This window comes from Hakea prostrata, chromosome 6 (genome assembly GCF_041222555.1).
Source record: "Hakea prostrata isolate BN-2017 chromosome 6, UWA_Hpros_2, whole genome shotgun sequence".
NCBI classification, from domain to species: domain Eukaryota; kingdom Viridiplantae; phylum Streptophyta; class Magnoliopsida; order Proteales; family Proteaceae; genus Hakea; species Hakea prostrata.
This window is the reverse complement of record NC_142605.1, coordinates 20978507-20997332: the sequence shown is the minus strand read 5'-3', so window position 1 is coordinate 20997332 and position 18826 is coordinate 20978507. Positions and strand designations below refer to the sequence as shown.

Below are 18826 nucleotides of genomic sequence, written 5' to 3'. Positions count from 1 at the left end.
GAAGAAGGGTAAGAAATGTAACCAACATTTATTGGAAAAAGCAACCCCAAAGGAAGGACTTATCCTTGCTTCACGCACTCTCTTTGCTTTAGATGTTAGAAGTCTCTAGAGTCTCCATACAGTGAATTCATCACTCCATCAAGATTCAATGAGGACTTGCACAACCTAATGAAAACATAAAGAGTGGACCAAGCCAAGTTGCCAACTTCTATCTTGGCATTTAGTAGTAATGCTCATTTTCAACAGCTAGAAAAGAATGTTTGTTAATCTTGATAGATGTGAATGTGTGTAACTTATTGATACAAGGTGCTGGGTTTTCCACATCTTCTATTTCGTGCTTGACCATGGCAGTGGCTACGGATGGCCGCCTGCCAAATCCGGTAGCTAAGGGGGAGTTTGGAGGTGTCCACAGAAGGTCTACCTAAGCCAATTCAGGCAGGGAAGTTTACTTGTGTGATTATTCCACAGCTTGATTATGAGCATCAACGTAATTTGTTCATATTCAAATTGATCGAAAGATTTGATTTTAGAAAGCCACCATGGATGGATGTTGTGAGGAAGGAAGTGAGGAAGTGGAAATTAGATGCTAAAGTGAGTTTGCACTCCATTTGTAGAGGTTTTGTTATTTTTCAATTTGGTTCTAAGAAGGACATGTTTGAAGTATGGATACGCAGTGCTTGTTGGATTGCTTCACAAGTGGTCTAGTTTCAATGTTGGAGGCTGAATTTTAATGTAAATACAACTTAGCCATTGACTAAATTAGTTTGGATTCATTTCCTAGATATTCCTTTGGAGTATTGGCATGTTCGAGGGCCAAAGGAGTGGAGCGACCCATCGCTCTTGATAAAGAGCTAAGCAAGGCTTTTTTGTTAGTTACGCTCATATCCTAATTGAGGTGGAAAAGGGGGGTGAAGCGTGTGCTTGAAGTTCAATTCAAACGAACGGAACCTAACACTAGGAAGGTTTGCAATTTTACTCAATCTATTATGTATGAAGATGGAGAAAATTTGTATGCCTCTTGCAGATGCTTTGGGCATGTAGCAATACTATGTTTGTTCAAAAAAAAATCTAAGAATCTTGTGGTGGAGGAGAGGTCACAGGTGTGGGAGAAGACAACGTAGGACAAGGTTCAAGCCGCATCCTCAGGCTTGGATAGAGAGGAGTGCTCTTCAATAAAACTCTGGATTTTTCTAAGGAGAATTTGGTTGAAAGTCTATTTATTTTGAAATCTTTTGATGCATGGAAGCCATTTGATTCGTTTAGGTCCCACAAAGAAGAGTTTGTGGACGAAGAAAATTTAGGTGAATCAAATTTTAAAATTTTAAATTATGTGAAAATTTCAAAGGTGCATGAGTTGTTGCCTAGTGAGGGAGACCTCACTCTTCAAGATAAGGGGAGTCAGAGTTCATCCTCTGCAGAAGCTTTGATTCCCTTATCACTCAATCAATGGAGAGGGTTAATTTAGCTGCCATGGACTCTAATAATAATTCACAGGAAGAGATGAATGACGAAGTGGACTCTAAAGTTTTAAGTTTTGAAAATTTTGAAAATGAAAGATTGGTAGACACGTTGCCAAAAGAGGAGGCCCGCACAAAGCAATTTGCGCAAGAGGAGGATTCTTGAAATTCAGTTGATGCGGAGAACTTGGAGTCTACCACACATTCAATTTAAGGGGGCCCACATAGAGGGCCATTGATAAAGTATCTCATGATTTGGTTGATCTAATGGTCAGTTGGGTGTTACAGCAAAGCCAAGATGTTCTAGTACAAATTATGGGATTAACCAGTGGTGGAAAAAAATAATGCAACTTGCTAGGCGAGGGGGAAAGAAGCAACCCCGTTTAGTGTTTGCCAGTCTAGAGGAAGAAAGGAAAATCTCAGAAAGTAGGCAAAGGGAGATTGCTTTTGAAGCAAAGGGAGATTGCTTTTGAAGCAATGGCAAACTTTGATCGACTCTTATTGGAGAGAGAAAACATTGGAGAAAAAATCAAACTTAGATCATTGGCACTTTTGATAGGAAAGGGGTTTTCTTATCTTTAAGTTTTTTAGGATGATATTCTTTTGTAATAACAAGGGCGTGAGGTAAAAGGCAAGGATCGTGCTCTATAAATGTAATTTTTTACTAATGTTTTTTTTTCTTTATTCTTTTTTTTTTTTCACTTAATTTATTAAAATGACCTTTTTAGTGAGGGGAAAAAAAAAAAAGCAAAAGCAACCCCAAAGATTTGGAACTAAAATTAGTCGGGCCATGGAACACATCACACCCCACCCGACAGCATTGGATCCACCCCCACTACATGTTGATGTAATTCACAGTTACGAGATCATATTACAGCTATAGTAATAAATAATGTAAACAAATTTATAATCAAGAGCAATGAATAATAAGTTTATCAATGAATGAGAATAATAAATGTTCAAAATTCCAAAATGAATCTCAAAGAAAGTCTATAAGCGGAAGCAAAGGAAACAATCTAATTAAGTTTTACAATTATTTCTAAGCATAGGTCTTTTGCTCAAAATGTCTTATAAATGGTGTCATGGAACTGATTTCTATCTCATAATTCCAATGGCGAGCTATCATGATCACATATATTTGTATTGATGGGTGCCGTAAGCACTCCATAGATCCACATGAAAGATTGTGCACATTGTAGTTAACCCATGGCGTCTCCAATATATCTTTAGTGGCAATCTTCCCTAAATATGGGGTTTTTTTTTGTACTTGCATAGCCATCTAAAAGAAAAACAAGAAAATCCACAAGGTTGAGTTCCACATAACTTAGTAAGGCAACAATCCACATATACTAAAATAGCATAGGATTCAGATATGAGATGAGTGCAATGATATTCTAAGTATGCAACTAATAAACTAACCATGACGGTCTCTACCTAGGTAGATATGCATTAAGATGAACATTAGTCTCCTCTGAGGTAGTCTCACACAAACCCCTCATTGCATCTAATTGACTTTTGGGCATCAAGACTGAGGTATGGGATACAAGTCCAACCCGACCATGGCTAGGATTATAGGACCACATTCTCTCACCACAACCATTGGTATGAGTCTAATGTGTGTTAGGGAATCATTGCCCAATGCAAGGTCATACAAGTTATATACTACACGTGATCCAAATACATTTCATCATGCCTAGCTCCGTTTTAGTCTAGTATCATTTTCCACCTAGGAGATTCCAATCCCTCTTGGGATGGGTATCGCCTGTCAAATTTGGCACCCTGAAACCCTATATATAGTCATCCACATATGATAGGGCAGATGCCTCTTGAGTCTCCTCACGGGTTGGTTACCAACTGTTGGACACCTATGAGCCCAACCCTCAACATATGCAATCCTACCATGAATGATACACTAGTAAGCATGTGTCTCCTCACGGACATAGAGTGGTTACCGGTTGTTGGACACCCACCAACGCCCTATTGCTATCACAGGTCATTCGGCTTCAATTCTCATGCCATAGGAGGAGTACTATATACACATGAGTACTCTAACCATGCATCTAAACATCCTAACATGCATAAACAACAAGTAAATGATGCACTAAAGGCACCAAAGGCAATGAACTAGACCAATGCCCCGGATTCATAAGGCTAGGTACATAATCCCAAGCATTCTCCAGTCAAAGTCACACATTCCAACATACCACATCATGCAAGTAAGTAAAAGCATAGTGGTTAAGTAGTCATAATTAGCATACACAATGTAAACATGCTTAGACAATGAGTTGCAACATATTAAAGTGACAAACATGCTTGGGCTAACAAAGAAGATCACATATCAGACAAGTATAAGTATAATTTTGTCCTTACTTGTGTAATGTATAAAATTTGTTGTATGGGTTAGTTCCACACAAACTAGCACCCTAGCAAATCCTAGTAGATCCTTAAAATATGTCAATATAGTTACAATCATGCTTTAAGAATCAAACAGGTCAAATCAATCATCAAATCAAAGTAAAAAACAAGACCGATTGCTTAAGGCGATTGGTTGGCCAACCAACCGCCTCTAGTGACCACCTGGTCTCTTTAGCAGTTTTCTAGATCCAAAATTCTAACCTCTGATCTCCCATAGGAGATAGGTTTTGGATGATTAGATGCTTAGATCATGACTCTAAATCACTAAATAAACATCCCCAACTTCAAAATCAAAAAGCTATAATCTAAATTTTTTATCTAGACTTTGAAATCCTTCTCCAAAAAAATCCGCCATTAAAATAGATACAAGATCTATTCCATAGCATGATATGATTGAGACCAATGGCAAAACTAATTGTTTTCCCAATCAAATCTTCTTCTAGTAGAGGTTTCTCAAGAAAACAACTCTCAAAACAATAAAATAATGGAGAGGAAGAGAGTATGTTAGTCTATTTATCTCTAAGATCTGAAAATCAACAATGATGCAAAAAAATCTCCGTGAGAATAGGTCTTCTTCTCACTTCCAGGTGCTCTCTGACTTTTCTAATGTCCTCAACCACTTTTGCAATAAAAGAATGTGAAAATAGGGTTTAGAGAGCTTAAATAGGAGTGTCAAAGGCAAATGAGACAAATTTGCTCGTGCAAATTCAATAAACCGCCTAAGGTGGCAATTGCTTGGTCAACTGACTGTTCCCTAGTACTTTGTAGTACAAGGGTGGTTTGCTAACCCAGTTGGTTCTAAACACTGGTACAAGCCTGGGGATCATTTTAAGGGCTCATACCTAGCTTAATGGCGCATCTCCCAACTCTGTCTCCCTTGAGCTAGAAATCCACTTGTAGAAACTATCAGGATTCTAGTTGGATCTTCTTCTAGTTCCCAACGAGGCAGGTATCACCATCTTCACCATCTAGGTCCATGGGTTATGGGGCCAGATCTTGGGCTTCAATTCGGGATGGTCAATAGCTTCTTCCCATTTGATGCTTGATCCTTGGACTTGCAATTTGGGTTTCGAGTTAAGATCATGGGAGTTATCACAAAATAAGCCTCTTCAACTTGAGTTGTCGAGTTAAAGGCACGGAATGTGTTTGCATTATCACCATCTATGAATAAAGTGTTTTTTTGCAATAGCTCCATGAGTAGCACATAACAAAGCAGCAACCAATAAGCCAACAACTCTCATTATATGAAATGAGTTAAGAAGAGAATGAAATGAAATATAACTGCCATAAGCCTACACCAAAACTAGCTAGGGGCAAAGAACTGGCTTAGTGGATAAATAAAAAACATATAAAGAAAAGCCAGAGGAATTTATTTGGGTTGAACTCCTTTATTGTAGTTGGTAAGGCTGAAAGCCCTCCAGTCTTTATGGAACTGATGGAACAGCGATCTCTAACTAATTGTGCTGCTGAAATAGATACATTTGAGAGCTGGGTCTTCTGCGAATTTTTATTTGCGGCAGCAAGGCAGCTGCCGACGGTTTTGATTTTGCCACATCAGCAAAGTTTGAATGGATGGTTGAGATTTAAACAATGAGGGTTTATGTGTAAATAGCATAATCATTGTTCTTTCCTTGTCATTCTCAAGGCGTTTTGCTTGTCCTTTGCGAGCAGAGCGGCAGTAAGCTCCGGAGAAAACCCAACAAAACTCTGAGGAGGTACACAAGACGCTATTAGAGAGTGGAGAAAAGGGGTTTTAGGAGTCTGGGTTTTAGGCGATTCACTTTGAAGGGATAGTAAGAGCTGGAAATCGGAAGGGGAAGTAGCAGCGAGGTTGTAAGCGGAAACAAGAAACTGGGCTTGGGTTTGAAGGTCTGAACTAAGAGAGTGAGATTTACGGATGAAGTTCAGGACTTGGCAGACCCAACGAGAGTGAGACGAGGCAAGGGCAGTGGATCAACAAGGTTAGGGCTGCCAAAGAGGGTGTTGATTGAACACGAATTGCAGGTAATGGATAGCGACGAGGGGATCGAAATTTCCAGCTTTCTGAAGCAGTTGGAGCAGAAATTGGAGCGAACCCCATTTTAAAGAGGAAGAGCAGAATAAACAAGGATTGAAGAATCTCTGAGAGGTACTTGACTAGGTTTTATCGATTGGCAAGGCAATCACAACTCTCCCTCTCCCTTCGATCTCCTTCACTTTGATAAGCTGATTCGATTTTGTCTCAAACATGTTCGTTCTACTCTTCTCCGATGGGTAGTTGTAGTGTAACGAGGGGATTAGAATCTCTTCCTTCAACCGTAGGGCATGAGAGGAAACAGTGAATGCCAATTAGGCTTTGGGTATTGAGGGACTTGAGTTGTAAATTAATAAAATTTAATCCCTTAAAGTGTGAAAAAAATTAAAATTTACACAAAACCTCATTGTTTAAATTTCAACCATCCATTCAAACTTCACTGACATGGCAAAATCAAGACCATCGGCAGCAGCTGCCGCAAATAAAAATCGGGTCTTCTGCCCATTAACACATAAAAACCTCGAATCCTGCCGGAATGAATATGTATAAATAAGGGCATAGTTTGAACTAATGAAAATAATAGTTAATAATCGAATTCTTTTTTCTTTCTCTCTTCTTTCTTCTTCTTCTTCTTCTTCTTCTTCTTTTTTCTTCTTCTTCTTCTTTCTTTCTTTTTTTCTTTTTGTTCAGGAGTAATAAATACAATTGATTGTAACCTCATGAGAGATATATAATTTGTTCTATTATAAAATAGAACAAGAATACAACAACTCAGAAACAAAATGCCAAACTCCGCCATAAAAGACATATGGTCCATGTCAAGTAGATACTTATAATACGTTTCCCATGTGGTTTCATAATTTCATTGCAAGTGCCTATAGGTAGATACTGTACCACAAGAATACAACTAGATTCTAAGAAATTGTCCCCACTTGAGTTGTGAATTCAAATTAAAAAAAATTCAAAATGTGTCTTTGCTGTGGTTTCTAGAAATCAGAGAAATAGAACAGATACGTAGAACCATGAACAGGTCCTATAAATAATTTACAAAAGACTTTGACCAAAAAAAAAAAAAATTTTTACAAAGACTCCCCCCCCCCCCTCCCCCCTTTCCCAAAAAAAAATTAAAAAAAAAAAAAAAAAACCTCTAGTGAAGGAAAGAAAATCAGTTATGATCAAATAAATTAGATTCCACATGTAACATAATTAATAAAATCATTTATGTAATCCAAATTTTTTTAGGTCCCTTTCAAAGTTGTCTATAGGCGTTCTTATGATTAAGACATTTATAAAAAAAACAAAATTAGTTTTCAATCTCCCAGAATAAATTTTCGTTTTATTTATTTAAATTATGGTTTTATTGACCCTGTCTTTCCTTTTAATTGAATACTTTTTATTATAAATATAGTCTGCCTGTTACAATGGCGCCCATAGTAATCTGTCAAACCAGAAATGGAATTTGTAGAAAATTATCGATGGATGGATGTCCCAATTCATAGCCGAATTTGAATTTTAAATTGAAAACTACCAGGGGCGAATAATGGTCAAGGCTTTTTTTGGGTTGAATTTTTTAATATGAATAAGCATGCTACATGTTTTCAAGACCTTTAGCAAACCATTTATTTGCTAAAACAAAATGAGGTAGACAATAAAAAATGTGAAAAAAATGTACTGTTTGTAATGAAATTTCAAAAACTTACGATAATTGCTACATCGAATAGAAAATGAACAAACAAAGGTTTTTTAGATTAAAGAATTATTTATTGATGTGTCACTCAATTCTCTTCACACTTCATGCTTTAAAAAAATAATAATAAAATAAAATCATCATTTTGAGTAATATTTTAAAGAAAAATTAATTAAGCTTGTGGAAATTACATATTCCCTGTTTTTCTTCACTGGGTCTTACCAGTTCTCCACCAAAACCCCCCTTCTTCCCAAGTGAACCTACTTGCGTGGGGTCTCACATTTACATTTTTCCCACTTTTTTTTCTTTTCTTTTTTTGTGTTGTAAACAAACGTTAGTTAAGGACTTATTGACCCAAGGTATGGAAATGAGAAGCTGGAAGGTATGGAAAGACAAAGCTTTAAACCTAGTACATAATTTTCTCTAATAAAAAAAAACCTATTTGGAGTTTGAAATTCTTTTCATAAAAAAGAGAGGGGGAGAAATCTCTTGTGGGAATTGTAGCCGCAACAGGGCCGGGCTGGGCGAGACCTTATCCATTCCCATCTTGATTGGTCCTGTCACTGGCCCTGATTGGTAATGCCCTAGTCCTAATTGGCCCTAGCCATGATTAGCCATATATTTGGCCTTATCCCTAACTCTAAATGGCCTTGTCTATGACCTTGTCCCTAGCCCTGGCCTTGATTGATACTATACTTTCCCCTGGCCTGATTGACCATTTTCTTGTTCATGTTCTTAATTTATTGAGATCAAACATCAATGACAAAATTACGGCCAAGATCAGAGGATTTAGAACTAGAATCAGGGCAAAATCAGGGTCATGGTCAAGCCAAAAATCAATGATGGATAGGGATAAAGCCGACAGATCAAAGAATAATCTCAGGTCCAAAATATTTTGACCCTAACCCACCTTCAGGACTAAAATCTTGAGTCTAAACCTTATTCAAGATCAGGGTGAGCTTAAGACAAATAAGGTCATCAATGCAGGGTTGGTAGAGTCATAAGATTCATACTTTTCAAGGGAGAAGTCATGGGTTCGACACTTACGGACTATAAAGATCCTTCTGGGGATGTAATCGAGATGCATGCAAACTAGTATTGACCAGATGAATCTCAAATAAAAATAAATAAATAAATAAAAGAAAAGGCAAACTGACACCCCTAGTGGAAAATGATCCCACTGGATAATCGTGGAAGCAAAACTGAGCAATGAAACATAGGATCCATGCTCGACATGCTTTTCCCTGTCGGAGAGTTTAAGGTGGGAAAAGAATATCAAAGAATCATCGAAAGTGGCCAAAGCCAACGAAACGACACGTAACCATGAATCGAATCCAAGATGGGAGGACTGAGGAGAGCAATCTGTACAAGCAAACCCTTTAAAGCCACAAAACCCTAAAAGCAAATTGGCACTACTGTTGCGCTTGCGTTTGCGTTTGCGTTTGCGGTTGCGTGTGACTGTGTGAAACAGAGAAACTCATAAAGATTAAAGACTGGCAAGTCCAAGTGGGCCCTAGGGTGTCATAAATTTCATTTTTTTTTTTATTTTAGTAAAATAAAAAATAATGGGATAAAAAATGATAGCTAATCATAATTATTAATTAAAAGCAACTAACCAAGCCCTTTATCGTAACTTTGGCCTTTGGGAAACCCAATCAGCAGCTCGAGGAGTAATAAATTAGTGGAAGAAGCGTCAGAGTGGAGCTAGAGCTACTACTCCTACTACTCCCTAGTCCCTAGTCCTCCCTAGTTCCTGAAGTTCCTGAAGTTCCAACTTCCAAGTTGCAGGGAATATCTCAATTATCTGAAAAAGACTTTCTGTGGGCCCCACCACCCACCCACTGTCCCACACACACAATTAGGCGATTTCTGACTTAGACTTTTCAATTTTTTCTGGACAGATTATCGAGAAACAATGAATGAATGATGTTCTCCTCCGCGTTACTTGGAATTTCAGGAACACCCACTGACCCACCGCTATTAAGCTATTATAGAGTATATGCTAGTCTATAGACCTCTTGATTATATGTTTGAATTAATTAAATAAATCAATTTTTAAATGACAACCCACTTCTTTAATTAGAATCTTTCTTTTTTTTTTTAATCAAACTCCCTACTCCCTAGGGCCTATTGCGCAAGTGCAGTCTTTTCTTGTCCGGACAAGTGGGACCCATTATTTAAATAAAGCTTTCTTTAACCTTATTATTATCTGATTTTCTCTCTATTATTAAAATATTACTGGAACTGGAAGGTCTCTTATTTAATCTTAATCAAACAGATATTTAAGATACATTTGAAACCAAAAATAAGATATGAGGGGAGCATGGTAATACTTATATGTTCTATGAAGAGGTTTGATGCCTCACCTTTGTATGAAAAATCTTTATGATTAAAGACATAAAATTCACAATATACATGTCTTTGGGGTTGGAAAAGGAAAAATCCACTAAAAAAAACATTTATGTGATTAATCAAGCATGGTGGATTGGTGAGAAAAAAGAATCTTAGATTTCTTCACTAAGAGGTGTTAATGTGATTTTTTTTTTGTAAATTTGGTATGACTCACGAGAGATTGTATGACTTTTTTCATGTTTTGAATTCAAAAGATTATTTTTGTACATTGATTCATGCCAGAAAGAATTGTGGATGAGTTGAACATAAGACTTGGTCAGTCAAAATGAAGGATATATTATGTGTTATATTATTCATAAAATAGTGTAATATATGAAAATTTCTTCTTGCCGAAGTTCTTGGACTTAGAAAACCATTATGCGAGTAAATCTAGGTTTATAAGACGCGTTAAGGTATAGTTGAAAGAATAAAGTAAGATAATCAGATAAATAATAATAAAGACAGTCTTCCACTTGCATGCGATGATTTTTCGAAAAAAAATCAAATTGAAGATATATTTTAGAAAACAAAAAGTAAAATTTAATAAAATATCTTTGAAATACTGATGTAAATGGTCATTAGATGTTAAGAGCCAAGATACCTAGTGGTTGGCTTGAAAAAATATGCAAGGCTACTAGCTCATATCTTATTTTACATTAAAACCATTCTAAGATGATCAACCGACAGTGATTAATATCTCTTCGTGAAGAAGTCATAGGTTCAAGTTTGCTTGATGGTATAAAACTACCAAATTTTAATATATCTTATTTTACAGTTTACCTAGGATATATAAAGATTCTTAACACCCCCAAACAAAGAAAAAAAAAAAGGGATATACAGGTCATTGGATTGTATTACTAAACCAAAGTATTGAAAGTAATCGATAGCTCATGAAAAATAAATGTTTAAAATTAAGTGTTGGGGTGACTAATGAACAGGATTGGACCAAAAACATGATAATCTAACAATACGATAATCTTCTTCATGTATGAAGTCAGAGTTCGAACCCCATCGAAACTAGGAGTAAAGCCCGTCTTATATTATGTAAAACCTCCATTTCATATATAAAAAGCTCTTATTCCCCCCCCCCCCCCAAAAAAAAAAAAAACTATTATAATTCACAAACCAATCAATGTAGGATTTTTTTATTTTAATCTGAGGTTCATCCGGCCAGCTTGCGAGCACCACGATTACATCATCAGGAGAGCTTTTATATAATTAATATAGAAAAAGGCTTTACCCCTGGCCCCGAGGGGATTCAAACTCTGAGTTCCTACGCAGAAGCGTTGGTCTTTTGCCAATTGAACCACCCCTCGGGATTCAATCAATGTAAGATTTTATAAACATTATTTTTTTGCACATTCACAATAGAGGATATAGAGAATATTAATGGGTATTTTGAGAGAATGTATATAGAACAATGATAATCAAATAAGGAAACCTAAAAGATTTCCCATCTTCAATTCCATTACACCTAGAACCTCACATCAGTTATCCAAGACACTAACATTATGGTGAAATGAACAATCCATCACTCAAGTCATTTTGCATCAACTAGAATTATTATTCTACAAGAGCTTTCTCCCTTGTTGAGAGCTTGATCATAATTTGAATCAAATTTTGTCCAGCTCTTGCTTGTGAGTGCATTGATAAAGAGGTGATTCAAAGTCATACTTAATTAGGAATAGTACTTACTTTCATTACCCCTTAGATTGATACAAGTCTTACTCCCAAGAAAATAAAGGAAAAAAAAGAAGAGAGATTACATTGACACAAGAGAAAGTATGATATAAAAGCAAAGCAAATGCAATGTTATAGGAAGAAAATTGACCCTAGTCATGAACAAGCATGTGTGATTACTCAAGAATGGTGGGCTGGTGAGAGAAAAGAATTCAAGTACTTTTTTTAATAGGATAGACAACTTTCTATATATTGAAGATGGGTGTATTACATAATACACCATGAAACAAATTCGTACTCTTAAGAGATTGTATGATTTTTGGCAAGTTTTGAATTTAAAAGATTGTTTTTATGTATTGATTAATGCTACGAAGAATTGAGCTTTCTCCCTCACTAAGAGCCTGTTCGCAATTTGAATCGAATTTGTCCAGCTCTTACTTGTAAGTGCATCAATAAAGAGGTGATTCAAGCCCTACTTAATTAAGAGTCATACTCACTTTCACTACCTCTTACAAAAAAAATTCTTCAAAAGAAATTCAATGCATGATTTTATTTTCATTTTAAAATAAAATTTTGTTCGTAATTTAAATGTATTATATGTTGAGTGATAATTAACAAAATAAGACTTATTTTAAAATCCCTTGAAGATGAAATTTCTTCAGAAAATACAAAAAAAATTTCAATATGTGAGAACAAATTAAGCTCAACTTGAATTTGAAAACAATAGTTGAAAATCCACGAGAGGATAAGAGAGACCTTCACAAAAAAAACCAACCACCTCACTACAACCCATGACTTACAGGTTCAAGAAGCTTCATTGTTTGGAATTTAAACATTATCCTTGATCATGACACAACAGTCACACAAGTCGATAATAATGAGCCATTATCCTTTTCCCTCTTTCCAATTTGTTAGTTTTACCATCCACACCCCTTGCAAGCTTCAACTAACCCACATTTCTTATTCTAATTGTTATTAATGAATACTGATTAGACCATATACATTGAGATAAGAATCCATACTTATCTAGAGAGAGACTAAGTGATAAACAACGACAAATGGTCAAAACAGTGGCTTCCAAAATAATAGTAGCGATAAGGTGGGGTGGGGGTGGGGTGGGGTCACGCCGTCACGGTCGACTAAATTCCCATCCACCGCCCCCCTAGCATATTGACAAAACCTAGCCAATAGAAAATTGAATGAAACGCGGTTGGACCGAAACAATCATACAATGTTGGTTTCATTAAATAATCTTCGAATGATAACAGGTACAATGTATCTGCCTAGTTTCTTCATTTCAATTTCCGTTAATTTAGCGTACAGATTATTCTTGTATAAATCTTAAAATTGAATTAAAAAATGAAGCAGATATTTGTACAAGGGCAGGTAAATGGCCGTATTTGTAGTCATTGAACAATTCATCCTGTTGAGTTGCTCTCTAAAATTAATGTCATGTTTGATTTATGGAATTTATCAGTCAGATTCTTATAAGAGAAAAATATATCAATAATACATTTTATTAGTAAAAAATCATATTTAAGTTCTTATATAAAAATATTAAACTTTTCAAAAAGACAAGAAAACTTTATACTCAATTTTTTCTTCATCTTCCTAAATCGTCTGCAATGAATTTTTTTACCTGTAAATCATATATTCTCTCAAAATTTGAGAGATATAATTCAATTAGAATATTTATTAAATTTAAAATATAAAAGTATATATTAAAAATGAATAAATAAAATCTAACGATATTTCTTTGAATAATTCAAAGGATGATATTAATATTAAGAAATAGGAGAGGAAATAAATAAATTTATATATTGTAAATAAATTAATTTAAAAAAGAAAAATTGGGAGTGATTGTGTGATGAACACAACACGTCCAGAAAAACCGGACGTTCGTAGAAAAGTGGGTAGAGGTGTGTGACGGATCTTGGTTAGATTTTGAAGTTGAAGATTGAATAAGCATAGAAAATGTGAGAAAAGGAAAGGAATCTCGATAAGACTTTGAAATAAGGATAAGAATGGAGACACCATCAAAACCACTGGCCCATACCCCTCGGGCGCCCACAGTCCTGGATAAAACCAGCAGGATTTCCCCAGACAGTGGTTTTAGGCGGTTGGTTGCAAGGAAAGTGGTTTTAGGTACGAATTCCACAAAACCGGGAGTGGAATGTGGAATGTGGAGGAGGGTAGAACTAGGGTAGAGAGAGAAAGAGAAAGAGAAAGAGAAAGAGAGAGAGAAGCCTCTGTTTTTGCATTTTGCATTTTTCCACGATATGTGGCGATCCGCCCGCAGTCTAACATCTGAACGTGGTTGACACGCGCTGTTCTCTACATGTCCCTTGTTTTGGACCCGCTTGCATGGGCAACTTTCATTCATTATCCTTTCTTTTCTCATCAATGTCGTCATCTTCTCCCCCGTCAATTACTAAAATGACCTGTGTTTTGAAGTAAGCGTGAGCGGTAAGCAGGGGAGAGAGTATTGTAATTTAACTGCAAGTGGGGGGGTTTGGGGATATTTAAAAAAGGTTGGCGAAGAAATTGGAGGATTTTAATCTTACTTTATTTTTCCAAAGAGGGGAAGGGCCGCGAGTCAGAGAGGACCACCACCACCACCACCACTTTGTAGAAAATCAAAACCGGGTTCCACTCCACCGCTATCTGGGAAAACCGCTGCGGTAACCCCACCTACAAACCCACAGCTTTCTTCTCCAACAAACCATCTCACACTTAAATAGACTCCAATCCCTCTCTCTATTCTCCTCCTCCAACTCCACAAAGCTCCTTTTTCGTCAACAAAAGACAAACCCACCCTCCTACTTCAATCCCTTCCTTCCCTTGTTCTTCAGCGATTCTCAGATTAATCATCAAGGTAATTAATACCTGCGTCGACAGACAGACAGCCAGCTAGCCAAGATGAGGATGAGTTGTAATGGATGTCGAGTTCTTCGCAAAGGTTGCAGCGAGAACTGCAGCATCAGACCTTGCTTGCAGTGGATCAAGAACCCTGAATCCCAAGCCAATGCCACCGTCTTCCTCGCTAAGTTTTACGGCCGTGCTGGACTCATGAACCTCATTAATGCCGGCCCTGACCACCTTCGTCCTGGTAAATTAATCTTCTCGATCTTCTTCCCGTTCCATTTGGAAATTTTCATTTTTAATAATTTTGAATCTATGGTTTTCGATTTCGATTTTCATTTGCGATTTGCTGCTCACCAACTCTTGGTTCATTTTTTTGCAGCGATATTTCGTTCCCTTCTATACGAGGCCTGCGGGAGAATAGTTAACCCAATCTACGGATCAGTTGGATTACTGTGGTCTGGAAGCTGGCAGCTCTGCCAATCTGCCGTGGAAGCGGTTCTAAAAGGCGCTCCGATCGTTCAAATCTCGTCGGAAGCAGCTATGAGTCCCTGCCCACCCATGAAAGCGTACGATATACGTCACGTCTCCAAGGACGACAACTCTTCTGCGGCTTCTCAAGAGCTTCACAAGGTCAAGTCCCGTGGCCGGTTCAAGCGTTCTGCAATCAAACCCAAGGCCAAGCTCGCTTCTGCCTCCGAGTTACTCACCGAACCGGCCGTCGCCGCCGCGGTTGCCGCCGCCGCCTCTGCCGCTGTCGCTGCCACCACTACTAAGTGGCAAAGATGCTATACTGAAGATGACTTTAACCGATCCTCGAGCCACGACCACGAGTCGTCGGCTGGGAGCCATAGCCACCAAACTGGGCTGAATGGAGCGGAAGCAGACCGAGACAGTAGAGAGACAGAGAGCATGTTCTCCGTTGAGACCGAGGAGCCGGCTCTCGTTAGCCGAGCTGAGACTGCTAGAGCTGTTAAATCCAATGACTCACATAGCCAAACCGAAGAAAGCGAAGTAGGGTTGGAACTGACCCTCGGCTTTGAGCCGGTTCACCGCTCTGATACCAATCTCGTGGGATCCAGCCAGAGATGCGGCAGTTCTGCTGCTGGTGGCTCATGTAAGATGGAGCTGAGCTTGGATTATCTTGCATGAAGAGAACCATGATGCCTTCCGTGAAGAGAACCAGTTTTGGCGGATTTTCTTACAAGATTTCCCATAGTTTTTGTTTTTTTTTTCTTTAATTTTTTTTAATTAGTTTGCCCTTTTTCCTGGTAGTTTTCTGTGTATAGAGGAGAGGAGTAGTAATAGGTTAGAGCTTTCGTGGTTAATACTTAATACTTGTTTCTTTTCCTTTTTATACAAAGCATGTAATTAACCTGGGACTCAGTCACTCGTATGACTTTGGTTATTTACTGTTTCTGGGATCTGGGATTCAGATTGATTGATTTTGCAATTTTAATCCCATATTGGGACTGCTCTATTTGTTGAAAACTTTACCTCCGGCTCCAAGAAAAACGGCTTTGAAAGAAGAGAAAGAAGAGGGGGAAGCGAAGAAAAAACGTCAAAAAGCCATGAGTGAGAGGTGACGTGGAATGATAAAAGCTGGTGCGCGTTTTCCAGTAATCACCTGGTCCCTCGAACATAGCGCTTATGTTTCTGTGTGAATTCGAGAATCCTGAAGACGCAGTCAAGTAGTAGTGACGGCAGAGGTTTCGCGAAATCCAAACACGTACGGTAACAGGTGCTGCACATGCGGTGCCCCGAGTCCCACACTTCCATGCATGCATTGCACATTTGCACCTAGTTTGGAAATTAAATCCACTACTGTGGGATCGAACTCCCTTTCGGTTCAAGGGGCCATGGTTGACCCGTCTGGTTCGTTTGAGTGTGAGTTGTGTTGTGGAGAACATATAGTTCGAGGGGTACCTCGGGAGGTTCAGAGATCCCCTTGGGAGGAACACACACCCACTCGGGTAAGTGTGTTTCCTTCCCTCAAGAGACTCAGAGAGCCCTTTTGAGGAAAGAGCATGTACTCAATTGGGCAAGTGCGTATTATTTCTTCGGGAGCCATGTTTGAGAAGAGTATGAAAGGTAAGAAGACCTTCAATACTAAGAGTGACGTTGAAAACGACTAAGTCAAAATGGTCAGTTACAGATAACTACTCAACATATCCGTTCCGAAACTTGGAGAGATGGATAAGCGAATAACGACTCTATTAGGTCCGACAAAAAAATGTGTGTTTCCTTAGATTTCTCGTCCATTCTTCAACAGAATATGCAAAATACAAGGAGACGCTGCCTCCAATATCTCTATATAAACCTTCATCCTACAGGAGAAATATGTGGGATTCATCTTACCATTATTCACTATGCCTTGAGAACTCTCTTAAGATCTTCTATTGTTGTCTAGACTAACTTGGGTGTAGGAGGCGGTTCCCCAGCCAATACAAGGTCGGCCCGTTCTTTGCATGTATCTTAGCTATTCGTATTCGGTTGAAGAAGCTTTCAATAAGTTATTCAACCATCTACCTCTTGAAGAAGTTCTAGACGTGACAAGTTGATTGGGTGGACCCCAACTTCACGTGTAGAGTATCATTTTAAGATTATATAATGCTCCTGATTGTTGGATGCATCACATCACGCAGAATTATTAGGCAAAGAAGGGAATTCAGATTGATTTGATGTTTTTTATGTGGGTAATGAGCTAGGATCTGTCAATATCACCAGGGAGTGGGAACCACCGTTAGATCTTTCCCTGGGCTGGATTGGCGTAGGATAATGGCTTTAATGGAGATATTTTTGGGATAGGGTTATTTCTCTCACTTTCAACATCAAAGCTTTCATCAATACATAGAAGAAAAAAAAAAAGAAAAGAAATTCTACAATTCCGGTACCATTTAATAGTATTTGAGATAGAAAATTTCGATTTTCTTATATAGATTTTTTTATGTGCAAAACCCAACATACCATACATGAGTCTAGATCCTTTACTCACATTTGCTATTGCATATGATATATATAGGTAGTGACATATGGACACACACATGTCACTATTTCGGTGTATGTTATTATTTTCGTGTATGTCCTATACACATCATATGTAATCCTTTAACCATATAGGAGGAGGGATCTATTTTTAAGATTGACTAGGTAAATTAAAAGTGAATCATTCTTTTAAATATGTAGTAAAAGAGTATGAAAAGAATACAAATTTTTTGTAAATATTTAAGTCATTATAGATCATATATTTTCAGAACAAAATATTTGACAAGGTGAACTAGAGGTGAATTCCTCTCTGAAAAATGTAGTGATGCGTACTAATTTGTTGAATGCTACTCAGGTCATCAATCTTGAGTCCACAGACTACAACTCTTTGGAATGCTGCCGATGTGGAGGAGATCCATATTTTGATGGAGAGTTTCCAGCAATGTCAAGTGGTGTACAATGTACATGAAACCAATCAATGCTCTGATTGGTTGGCTTCAATTGCAAATTGCAGTTGGATGTTGAATCATTCACTTCTATGCTTCAAGCTTTTGTAAAGGAATAGAGGTTTGGTCCGGGCTTCTTCCTGCCCTTTTTCTTCCTTCTTTCTGCTCACTCGCTCGTATGCTTCTCCCCCCCTACGCTTTTGTGTGCTTCTGGCTTCGAGTTATGAGTTCATAGCGAAAGTCAAACTGGAGCTACGAAGGTAGCAATGAAGGCAATGAAGGCAGTGAAGGCAGTGAAGGGAGCTATCGGGTAAGGAGTGAGCTTAGCCCGTAGCCGGGTAGGGCACTCCTAGAATAATGTAATCCTTATGTAATATTTTTTCTACTATAATATATTATTAAGCTCGCCTTTGGTCCAAATGAAACAAAATATTTTTCTCTCTCAATAAATCCACATACATAAGATACTACCGTTCACAAAGCTAGTGGAGATCAAATTGTTCTCATAAATCATTGGTTAAAGTGCTCTAAAAGGTACCAAACATGAAAAGAGAGAGATTTACATTAAAAGGACACGTGAGAGCGAAAACTTGGCATGTATGCCTAAGCATGCAAATGGAGAAATTTATACTGAAAGAACATGTGAGTGAAAGTCCGGCATGTTCGCCATAGCATGCAAAGAAAAAAAAATTTCATGGTTGCCAATCGTATGAATAATAGCTATAACTAAAAAGAATAATAATTGATGGTTAAGAAGTATCACGTTGGAAAAATGATCATGCATTCTACAGTTTTATCCAAAGAAAAATGACGGTCATGCAGATTTCATATAGGAATATTCTTTAAAAACAGCTTATGTTGAACTCGTGACTGGACAATGTGATCTGCA

The 18826-nt window shown here is 37.7% G+C and overlaps 1 protein-coding gene and 1 pseudogene across 1 annotated transcript; one reads left to right on the top strand and one right to left on the bottom strand.

Moving 5' to 3' along the window:
- Window positions 1–5489: 5489 nt before the first annotated feature.
- LOC149012543 (histone-lysine N-methyltransferase ASHR2 pseudogene) lies at window positions 5490–6101 on the bottom strand (annotated as a pseudogene).
- An 8187-nt stretch (window positions 6102–14288) lies between these two features.
- On the top strand, window positions 14289–16257 carry LOC149012542 (uncharacterized). Its single transcript, XM_089158689.1, has 2 exons — window positions 14289–14753; window positions 14889–16257. The coding sequence occupies exons 1-2, from the start codon at window positions 14564–14566 to the stop codon at window positions 15656–15658; spliced, it is 960 nt and encodes a 319-aa protein (XP_089014815.1). The 5' UTR covers window positions 14289–14563; the 3' UTR covers window positions 15659–16257.
- Window positions 16258–18826: the final 2569 nt, after the last annotated feature.